Raw genomic sequence first — 12,315 nt, forward strand, 5'->3', positions numbered from 1 at the left:
AACTCCGCCATCTCTCTCCCCACATCCACCACCGCTGGCGGCTCACCTCCAACTGCGCAACGCTACGCGCTGTTCACAGCCAGCTGCCTAACACTACAATGGCGAGTATTACAACAATGCAAAGCAGCCACAGACTGCACACAGCACAGCCAGTGATTTTCATACAGAGGTGGCGTTACTAATAAAAAAACCTAAACAGCCTACTTACAACAGGTATTGTGGAGCCAAGTTCTAGTCTTGGCTTGGTGACAGAGTACATAGGGAATCTGTGCAAATATTTTGGCGAAGAGGATCAGATTATCGCAGTGGTGGAGTGGGGAACGGCCTGTCTAAAGATAGAAATCACTTCATTAGAGGTGACCTGGATGAAACAGGAGTAGTAACTACACACGCAAACGTGAGATTTGCAGAGATTGTACAGTTCCATGACGAGTCATGTGTTAAAAGTGCTGTGAGCTGTGTGAACACTGATTTGAGCAAGTTGCTGGTGACTGAAATGAAATCACATATATGTACAGTGCCTGCTGCTACATTTGGGAGATGAGAAAGTACTATGTGCGTCTTACAGATGAACAGGAGAGGGAAAGAAAGGTTGGCTGTTTTTTACAGAAAATATGTCGGGGGCCACCATCACACCATCCCTGTTGTTACTGGTGTCACAGAGGTATCACAGGTGTTTGCCAGGTTGAAGGTGGTTCCTTGAACCCCCTTGACAGGCACTTTATTGTGAATAGCAGAGTAATCACATAGATGTAGATGTACTTTTTTTAGGTTAGGGTTAGGACTTAGGCTCAATGTTTTCAAACAAATCGAAATGACGAAAGGGTCCCACAAATGCTTAAGAATGTCTAGAAAAGTAAGGTTAGCTTATTTGATCAAAATATTAAATGATAGAGTGATAAGATAGAATGGCTTCTCGTTTGTCTGGGAAATTTAGAGAACTCTAAAAAGATAGACGTACTGAGTCTATCTGAGCACCACTTAAGCAAAGGAATAGATAAGTTACATATAAAAGATTACACTCTAGTAGCTTACTCATGCAGAACTAATATGAGAAAAGGTGGAGTTTTTACATATATTAAGAAAGGAGACAAGTTCAGAAACATGGTGACAATAGATTATGTAGTGATCAGCAGACAGAACTGTGTGCTTGTCAATTAATACTGAAAAATAGTTCACGTTTAATTGTATCTGCACAGGATATCCTACCAAATTCTGCCACTTCATAGTCTCCAAAAAGAAAAAGAATGTGAAAAATGTAATTGGACAGGAATGCACTTATGTCAGGGGGTCATACAACTGGCAGGAATGCATACTGCACAAAGGTAAACGAAAATCACATTCAGCACAAAGTTAGGTTTTTTAAATTGCGCATGTATGTTGTTTCCACATAAATGAAAACTAGAGGTACAATTAGTGATGGCAGACATGGTTTCATTGCTCTATAGTTGCCTCCACAGTCCTTCAACCTGCTGTAAATGGACCACTATCTACTAGTGCATGGCTTAACAACTGGCCGGTTTTGAGCGCGAGTACTCGCGGCTGCTCAGGCATGTGCTCGCGAGCAGGTGCAAGGTCGCGGAGTAGGGAAGGAGGGGAGGGAGGGGAAATGCGCGCGCACGTTTGAATAGGGCCGCAGCATGCCTATTGAATTCGCATCGACTGTGTAACGTTTAAAGTACTACGATCGTCTCTAACAGTCACTTCGCTGGTTAAGAATCATGTCAAGTCGCCGTTGTGTAACCCCAACCATGCTTTCGCAGTTCAACCCCCATTGGGAGGAATTGTATCTATTTACAGAAAAAGATGGCGTTGCAAAATGTTTAGTATGTCATAAAACGCTGAATTCTTTTAGGAAATTTAATTTGCAGCGACATTATATGTCGTACCACGCGAAAGACTACGGAAATGGAAAATGTGATGGACCAGATCGTGCACAGGAAGTTATTAAACTTAAAAGGAAGCTATCCGAAGAAGATCTGGACGACGAAGAAAAATCAACTGAGGCAGCTCTCAGAGTGAGTTACAAAATTGCTTTGCTTTTAGCAAAATCCCTGCGCCCCTTCACTGATGGCGATTTAATAAAAGAATGTTTGGTAGCTGCAGCGGAACATTTGTGTCCATCTCAAGTTGAACAGTTTCTGATTGTGCCATTATCTAACATGACCATTATGCGTCGCATACAGGACATGGCAGACGACGTCCAGAGCCAGCTTGCAAATATCTGTAAAGATTTTATGGCGTATTCTCTAGCTCTGGACGAAAGTGTTGATATCACTGGAACAAACAGCTTGCCATATTTATTAGAGGTGTTAATAGAGATCTTCAGGTGAGGGAGGAGCTCCTCCATGTAGTAGCCATGAAGAACACTGCAACTCGAGGTGATATTTTAAGTAGTGTTGAAGAAAGTGTTGAAAATATAGGATTGTCGTGGAATTCTTTAGTTTCAGTGACTACAGACGGTGCACCAGCGATGACAGGGAAAAAAAATCAGGTTTCGTTGCGCTGTTGAAGGAGAAAATGCAAAAACTGACCGTGCCGGATGAAATAGGGGGCGTTCACTGTGTGATCCACCAGGAAAACTTATGTGCAAAGAGTATCACTCTAGAAAATGTGATGAGTGTTGTTGTTCGTACAACCAATTATATAAGGAAGCATGGGCTACAACACAGACAATTTAAAAGCTTTCTTGAGGATGTAGAAAACCAGTATGGTAGCCTGCCTTATTACAGCGAGGTCCGCTAGCTTAGTCGTGCCGAATTATTAAATCGATTTTTTTGCCTATTAGATGAGATAAACATGTTCATGGAAATAAATAACATGTGTGTTCCTGAATTGAAAGAGCCTTCATTGAAATGTGATCTCGCGTTCTTAGCAGATTTAACTAGCCATCTGAATGCTTTGAACATTTCACTACAAGGTAAAGACAGCACTAGACAGTGATTTTGATCTGTTCTCCTCTCCATATTCAGCGAATATTTAAGAGATTCGTCCTGAGCTGCAACTAGAAATTATTGACTTGCAGTGTGACAGAGAATACAGAGACAAATTTCTGAACAAGAAAAACATTTTGGAATTCTACAGACACTTCCCTCAGCATAGATTTCCTCGTTTGCACAAACTGGCAGCTACAATAATATCAATGTTCGGTTCCACGTATGTTTGTGAACAACTGTTCCCTGCAATCAAATGTAACAAGACGCGCCTGAGAAACGCATTTTCTGATGGAAATTTAAACTGCACGCTGCGCCTACGATGCACAAGAACAATTGCTCCGAACATAGACGCAATTGTAAAGGGCAAAAAGTACAAGATAACCGAGAATCCCACACTTCAGTGACACCTTTTATTGTGTAACAGTTCACAAATTAATACGAATGTAGAGGCATACACTAAGCTAATAAAATTACGTGGCACGTGTACATTCTCCTTTATTTGTTTCATTTGTCACAGTAATAATTCGTGGTGATATCCCTGCAGGTGGCCGCGGATTTACATTGGCTGGCGGCAGCTGTTGTGTGCCTCACATGACTCTCCGCACTCTCCGCTCTGGTCCGGTAGTGGGGGTAGCGTGCTCGCGCTGCTCCGTGCTCGCGCCTTGCTGCTCACAGCTTGCTCCGCGAGCACGTATGTTGTGAAGCCCTGTATTAGTGCTATACTGTTGTCAGGTCAAACGACGAAATACACTGTGATGCATTTCACGTACGTTTCGGAGAGTGCGTTCCCTGTTTTGGTGTGGCTTGTGACATTTGCGACCGTCTCGTCGACATGCCGATCTTCAGTAATGAAGAAAAACTAGATAACCGTGGTAGATATGATGTTAATTTACGCCGAATGTCACACAACTGTAGCAGGGTACACTGAACGCTACTCAGATCGATGGCATACTTCACGTCGTACCATCTCCAACAATTGCATGAGTTCCGGAAACAGGCATACGAGTACCCAGAAAGCGGCAACGTACGAACAGAGAACCTAACATTGACATCGAAGTTGATGCTCTGGCTGCACAATCCTAAGTTGAGTGTGCGACAGACTGCACACGGTTCTGGAATAAGCCATAGTAGTAAGTGGAGAATTTTGCGTAGGTGTGCGTTTCAGCGTACCATATTTCACTTCAAGAATAACTGTACGGAAATGACTCTGAATCCCACACTGAATTCCGTTGTTGTGCACTTCAGTGGTTGTAAGGTCATCCTGACTTCCTATGTTATACGTTGTTTGCCGATGATGCTTCGTTCACAAATCATGGCCATGTGAAACTGCTGAACATACAGTACTGGTCCGTACACAATTTAGCGCGGTTGCTCATTAACGACAGCGGGATGCCAGTGTGTGGTATTGTAGATACCAGGGAACATTAACCATACGACGACATGCATAATTTCTGCAAATCACTCTACTTCTTCTCATGGAAGGTGTGAGACTAGATACTAGTCTGTCAGTGTAGTCCCAGCATGATGGATGCCCCGCAGTCTTCGCACTTGTTTGAAGGGAAGTTGTGGAGGTAATGTTCCCAGACAGGTGGACAAGAGAGGGAGCTACTGTGAGCTGGCCAGCGAGAACCTCCAGCATGACGTCATCAGACTTCTTTTTCTGGGGCGCAGTAAAAGAGTGTGTGTACCGCGAACCACCAACGACTCCATAGGACATGCTACAACGTATTACAGCACTGTGCGCAGCAGTATCTGCGGAAACACTATATTCTGTACAACGCTCACTTCCTCACCGACTCCACAAGTGTACTGGCGCAAATGGTGGGCACTTCGAACATCTGTCGAGGTGACTCACATTCATCGTACGTGACGCTACCAGTTATTTGTGCTTTTCTGTGCTGGATTTCATGCGCAAATTCGACCTTTCCGTGGGCAACATCCCATTAATTATTGTGTTTATGGCACTGAAACCATGCATTATCACTAAATTGTACCTATAGCTTACATGTACCACTTAAATAAACGTAACTTTGCATTGAGAGTGATGCTTGTATCATGCATTCCTGTCCATTGTGTGAGGCCCTGATGGCAGGCTGCAGAACAGTAAAGCAAATCCTTATCTTGAGCCGGCCGGAGTAGCCGAGCGGTTCTAGGCGCTACAGTCTGGAACCGCGCGACCGCTACGGTCGCAGGTTCGAATCCTGCCTCGGGCATGGATGTGTGTGATGTCCTTAGGTTAGTTAGGTTTAAGTATTTCTAAGTTCTAGGGGACTGATGACCTGATAAGTTAAGTCCCATAGTGCTCAGAGCCATTTGAACCATTTTGAACTTTATCCTGAGCATTGCGGCAGAAACCGCTGCCCCAGTGCCATTTCAGAGTGTGTGAGTTATAGGACAGTGAAACCCAGTTTTCCATCACTAATTTTACCACTAGTTTTCATTTTTGTGGAAACATCATACATGTTCCTTTTAAATAAACCTACGTTTGTGTTTAAGGTGGTGTTTGTCGACCTTTATTATTATGCATTTCTGACAATTATGTGAGCCCCTGAGATATGTGCATCCCTGGCTAATAGCATTTTTCATATTTTGCTTCATTTCGGAAATACAAGGGTTGGAACTTAAATAGTAGCAACTATTTATTCACAACCGATACAGAAGTGTTACATGTTTGCACCTGTTACTGTCCTTCAAAGTAGTCACCAGCGTGGTGTAGAACCCGTTGAGAGCGATGTGGAAGGCGCAGTATACCTTTAGCAGAGCCTGTTCTGTTGATGGTGCGAATGGAACGGTCTACTGCCTGTCGAATGTCTGGAACAGTTCTGAAGCGAATGCCACGAAGTGGTTCCTTCACCTTTGGAATCAAACCACAGTCACGAGGACCTAAGTCCGGGGAGAATGGTGGATGGTACAGTACTTCCCAGTCCCATCGACCGAACAGAGCGGCCACAGCTTGCGCTGTATACGCCCGCGCATTGGCGTGTAAAATTATGGGTGGGTTGCACAGAAAGTGTCGCCGCTTCTTTCGCAAAGCTCTTCGCAGGTGATGCTCGAAACACGAACAGTAATACTGTGCATTGACGGTCTCTTGTGGAGGAACGTAATGCGTTAGGATAACACCATCGCAGTCGTACACGAGAATCACCATAACTTTCACCCTACTGAGACTCTGACGCACTTTCGACTTTCGCGGCGACCCATAATGACGCCATTCGTTGGACTGGCGTTTTCAGTTTTGGCTCGTACGATGTGGCCCATGTCTCACCCAGTGTTACGATACGGCGTAAGAAAGCCTCTCCTTCACACTCATAGCGCTCCAAGTGCGTCTGAGCAGCGTCACAACGCATCCATTTCTGGATTTCCGTCAAGTCATGCGGAACCCATGATGCAATTTTTCGCATGCCCAGGCGTTGTTTCAGGATGCGAAGCACAGTCGTATGCGCTAATCCGGTTTCGTGGGCGAGCTCACGAATCATATGGCGTCGATTACTGTCCACTAAAGCGGCAACAGCATGCACTTCTTCTTCAGAGACGCTAGGACGACCTGCCCGATGCATGTCTGCCACAAATTTCCGACCTTCGTTGAAGGCTTTCACCCAACGTGCCACTGTTCTGTACGGTAATGCCGATTCGCCACAAGCCTCTTTAAGACCTTGATGACACTGTCGTGCTGTACGACCTCTGGCACATTCATTCTTGATCCAACTCCGTTGTTCCTGTTTCGAAAAAATAGTGACACTGTTACGTTAGACCATTCGCCCACAAGTGATTGTGTTTCCCTCGATTGTGTGTACGCCAGTGACGTGAGACGGGCCAGTCCATTTGCTCGGAGGTATGTCAACAACGTGTGCTATCAGCGACAATAGTAGATTCCATTGCATAGTGTCTCCACAGCAGTTTTGCTACTATTTAAGTTCCAGTCTACGTATATGAGGTGGCAGAGTTAGGCGGGACACCCAGTATATACATTCCCAGTGGAATTTTATGAATTGTTTATAAGGAATGTGGACTCCTTATTACTACTCTACATTCTCAATGGAATTTTATGAATTGTTTATAAGGAATGTGGATTCCTTATTACTACTCTATCTGTCAGACAAAAACAATCAGTTAATAGCCTGTAGTGACTTCAAGGTAGATTTTCTGAGGGATTCTGGTAGGAAAAATGATCTGAAAATCTTATTTTGATCCTACAATTTGATTTTAGTAGTTAACTTTCCAACACAGCTGGATAAAGACAAAAAATCTTAACTGCTAATGTTTTCTTTGGTGAGGCTCAAAGCAAGAAAATAACTTTTTACCCAGTAACGAATGCAGTCCCTGATCAGGATGCACACTTAGTTAAGATAGATAAGATAGTGTCTTACAGTATGTTTGCTCCTCAGTGGAAATCAGTTAGAATAATTAATCACTTTAGGCCAAATGTTTTTAAGAATAGTCTACAAGAGATGACCTGACATGAAATTTATAGTGAATCAAAGATAAAATTTAATCTATTCATGATAAATTCATATCAGTACTTGAATATAGCTTTCCACACAATCTAAACATATAGGCCATTAAACAGCCATGTAAAAAGCCTTCGAAAGGAAAAGGGAAATGTATTTGTTAGCAACGACAAGTACAGAACCTGCAGTATTTGCACTCTACAGAAGCTACTCAAAATTACTAATTTTTTTAAGAAAATCAAGAAACATACACATGTCAGAAATCAGTAATTCCAAGAACATACTTAAGGCTATGTGGAATATAGCGAAACGATAGGACAAAGGAAAACCAGCCACAGCACAAGATAACATCACTACTGAACTGAATGGAAGGTTTATAAATTATCAATCACAGGTAGCAAATACATTTTAAAATCATTTCTTAGATACAGAAGAAAGTTTAGGGACAAATCACAGTAGTTTGCAGAAAATGCAACTCTCATGAAACCTCTCACATGAATGCATCACTAACTGCTCTGTCTGAAATTAAGAAAAGTTATACATTCTCTCAAAATTAAAGATTTATCTGGTTTTGATGCTATACCCCATAGAGTACTAGAGATTTGTTCCCAAGTAGTAAGCCCTGTCTAATCTGAAATATGCAACGCATCACTAACTCGAGGCATTTTTCCAGAGAGACTAAATTTGCCATTGTCAGACCCCTCCATAAGAAAGGCGATAGGACAGATGTCAGTAACTGCCCAACTGTTTCATTGCTGACATCAGTTTCCAAATTTTTTGAGAAAGTGATGTATTCTAGAATAGTATCTCACCTGAGCAACAATGTTATCCTCAGCAAATCACAGTTAGGACTTCAGAAGAGTTGCTCTACTAAAAATGTCGTTTACATGTTCACTCACCAAATTTTACAAGTATTAAATAATAAAATAGCACCGGCTGGTATCTTCTGCGACCTATTTAAGGCAACTGACTTTCTGAATCAGAGTAGCCTCCTAGATAAAGTGAAGTTTTACGGGATGGATGGTACAGCCAACCAATAGATAATGTCATATCTCAGCAAAAGAAGGTAATTCAACCAATTTAATCGATGTACATGGGAAGAAATCACGTACGGGGTTCCCCAAGGCTGAATCTTTGGCCCAGTATTGTTTCTACATCTACATCTACATACATACTGCGCAATCCACCATACGGTGCGTGGCAGAGGGTACCTCGTACCATAACTAGTATCTTCTCTCCCTGTTCCACTCCCAACAGAACGAAGGAAAAATGACTGCCTATATGCCTCTGTACGAGCCCTAATCTCTCTTATCTTATCTTTGAGATCTTTCCGCGAAATATAAGTTAGCGGCAGTAAAATTGTACTGCAGTCAGCCTCAAATGCTGGTTCTCTAAATTTCCTCAGTAGCGATTCACGAAAAGAACGCCTCCTTTCCTCCAGAGACTCTCACCCGAGTTCCTGAAGCATTTCCGTAACACTCGCGTGATGATCAAACCTACCAGTAACAAATCTAGCAGCCCGCCTCTGAATTGCTTCTATGTCCTCCCTCAATCCGATCTGATAGGGATCCCAAACGCTCGAGCAGTACTCAAGAATAGGTCGTATTAGTGTTTTATAAGCGGTCTCCTTTACAGATGAACCACATCTTCCCAAAATTCACCAATGAACCGAAGACGACTATCTGCCTTCCCCACAACTGCCATTACATGCTTGTCCCACTTCATATCGCTCTGCAATGTTACGCCCAAATATTTAATCGACGTGACTGTGTCAAGCGCTACACTACTAATGGAGTATTCAAACATTCTGCGCCCTCGGACGTTGGCGCGCCAGGTACATATAGCCTGCGCCCGCGAGCTCGGCTCCAGTTCACCACCGGCAATGGAGGGTGAAGCTTTGACAATGCCAGCCACTCGTGCTGGCGAAACGTCAGAAAAATCATTAGATGAACGTCGGCCGAAGAACCCGAGACAGAAGCCAATAGGCAGTTTGTCAACAAGTGGCCACGAAACCCTCAACAATTTGATATGAATATTCATAAAGAAACAGAAGAAACGGTAAACAATGGTCTCAAAATGTCATTGACTGGTTTTCTGCAAATGGTATCACTCTCAGCTTCAAAAAGAAACAGCATATTCAGTTATGCACATCTAGAGGTAATACACAAGTGCTATGCGTAACTAATTGTGGCGAAATAATAAACAGAGTGAAAACTCATCCTGTTGATGAGAATTTAAACTGCAAAAAGCACACTTTGGAATTCCTAAACAACTTAGTTCAGCCACACGTGCGCTTAGAATAATTGTAAATAGTGGGGAGAGACAAATCAGTATGCTGACAAATTCTGAATATTTTCATTCAGTAATGCCATGTGGAGTAATATTCTGGGGTAACTGATCTTTAAGAAAGAAAGTCTTCATTGCGCAGAAAAGTGCCGCAAGAATAATATGTGGTGCTCACCCATGACCATCTTGTAGACATCTGTTTAAGGAGTTGGGTATTCTGACTACTGATTCACAGTATACTTATTCCCTCATGAAAATTGCTGTAAATAATACTGCAGTTCAAAATAAACAATGACGTACATATTTGCCGTACAGAAGGGAAAATGGCATTCATTACTCCACATTGAGGTTTTCTTTAGCACAAAAAGGAGTGCACAGTGGTGGAACTAAAATTTTTGATAACTTACCCAGAGACATAAAATGTCTGTCAGACAACAAAGTAACATTTCAAAACAAAGCAAAAAATTTTCTCCTTGACAGCTCCTATTTCGTAGAAGAATTTCTATATGACTTGTTCCACATCATAACGATTTATCGTGAAAATGATTCGCGGAACATGAAACTAACTAACAGATGAGTGTTGTAGGCATCTTTGAGCCAAATTTCAAACCTCTGTCTCGCAATGAGGGAACATGAAGGGATTTCAAAAAAGTGACCCTTTAATTATTTTGTGTAGTGTATATATTTTAATTTAGGGTAATTGAGTCAGATGTGCGAACTTGTAACGTCACAAGAGATAGAAATTCAGAAGTGACACTAGGTCAGGTGGTGATGTGTCAATAGTGGCAGGCAGCTACTACTATTGGTAGGTTATTTGTCCAGAGTAAAAGTGTTCACAGAAACACCTGACGTTGACTCTGCCCACAGGTGGAGGAAGCTACGCTCGCAGCTGAGTCCATCCTTCACAGCGAGCCGCCTGAAGCCGATGTTCCTGCTGATGAAGGAGGTGTGCGACGACCTGGTGCAGGTGCTGCAGAAGGAAGGAAGTAGAGGTAACCACCACCACAAAAAAAAAAAAAAAAAAAAAAAAAAAAAAAGCCACGAAAGGTCGGAAAATAGAAAAATTTCCTGCATATACAAGATGATTATACGATTTGATGTTTTCATGTTTTAAAAAAAGTGCAGCCGATTGAAAATTATTCATTTACTTTTCAATATCTAAATCTACACTCCTGGAAATGGAAAAAAGAACACATGGACACCGGTGTGTCAGACCCACCATACTTGCTCCGGACACTGCGAGAGGGCTGTACAAGCAATGATCACACGCACGGCACAGCGGACACACCAGGAACCGCGGTGTTGGCCGTCGAATGGCGCTAGCTGCGCAGCATTTGTGCACCGCCGCCGTCAGTGTCAGCCAGTTTGCCGTGGCATACGGAGCTCCATCGCAGTCTTTAACACTGGTAGCATGCCGCGACAGCGTGGACGTGAACCGTATGTGCAGTTGACGGACTTTGAGCGAGGGCGTATAGTGGGCATGCGGGAGGCCGGGTGGACGTACCGCCGAATTGCTCAACACGTGGGGCGTGAGGTCTCCACAGTACATCGATGTTGTCGCCAGTGGTCGGCGGAAGGTGCACGTGCCCGTCGACCTGGGACCGGACCGCAGCGACGCACGGATGCACGCCAAGACCGTAGGATCCTACGCAGTGCCGTAGGGGACCGCACCGCCACTTCCCAGCAAATTAGGGACACTGTTGCTCCTGGGGTATCGGCGAGGACCATTCGCAACCGTCTCCATGAAGCTGGGCTACGGTCCCGCACACCGTTAGGCCGTCTTCCGCTCACGCCCCAACATCGTGCAGCCCGCCTCCAGTGGTGTCGCGACAGGCGTGAATGGAGGGACGAATGGAGACGTGTCGTCTTCAGCGATGAGAGTCGCTTCTGCCTTGGTGCCAATGATGGTCGTATGCGTGTTTGGCGCCGTGCAGGTGAGCGCCACAATCAGGACTGCATACGACCGAGGCACACAGGGCCAACACCCGGCATCATGGTGTGGGGAGCGATCTCCTACACTGGCCGTACACCACTGGTGATCGTCGAGGGGACACTGAATAGTGCACGGTACATCCAAACCGTCATCGAACCCATCGTTCTACCATTCCTAGACCGGCAAGGGAACTTGCTGTTCCAACAGGACAATGCACATCCGCATGTATCCCGTGCCACCCAACGTGCTCTAGAAGGTGTAAGTCAACTACCCTGGCCAGCAAGATCTCCGGATCTGTCCCCCATTGAGCATGTTTGGGACTGGATGAAGCGTCGTCTCACGCGGTCTGCACGTCCAGCACGAACGCTGGTCCAACTGAGGCGCCAGGTGGAAATGGCATGGCAAGCCGTTCCACAGGACTACATCCAGCATCTCTACGATCGTCTCCATGGGAGAATAGCAGCCTGCATTGCTGCGAAAGGTGGATATACACTGTACTAGTGCCGACATTGTGCATGCTCTGTTGCCTGTGTCTATGTGCCTGTGGTTCTGTCAGTGTGATCATGTGATGTATCTGACCCCAGGAATGTGTCAATAAAGTTTCCCCTTCCTGGGACAATGAATTCACGGTGTTCTTATTTCAATTTCCAGGAGTGTACATAGGACGAGCTGATTGGCTGCATAAAAGATGCAGTGTAAATCAATAAAGAAG

The 12,315-nt window shown here is 44.2% G+C and overlaps 1 protein-coding gene across 3 annotated transcripts in view; it reads left to right on the plus strand.

Annotated features, from left to right (window-relative positions):
* LOC126199357 (probable cytochrome P450 6a13) overlaps window positions 1-12,315 on the plus strand; it is a 251,063-nt gene that overhangs the window by 202,629 nt on the left and 36,119 nt on the right. For all 3 annotated transcript variants that reach the window (XM_049936222.1, XM_049936220.1, XM_049936221.1), the window contains exon 4: window positions 10,538-10,662. In XM_049936222.1, the coding sequence (XP_049792179.1) occupies window positions 10,538-10,662 (125 nt within the window). The remainder of the gene's footprint in view (window positions 1-10,537; window positions 10,663-12,315) is intronic.

The sequence above is a fragment of the Schistocerca nitens genome, chromosome 8 (genome assembly GCF_023898315.1).
Source record: "Schistocerca nitens isolate TAMUIC-IGC-003100 chromosome 8, iqSchNite1.1, whole genome shotgun sequence".
Taxonomy (NCBI): domain Eukaryota; kingdom Metazoa; phylum Arthropoda; class Insecta; order Orthoptera; family Acrididae; genus Schistocerca; species Schistocerca nitens.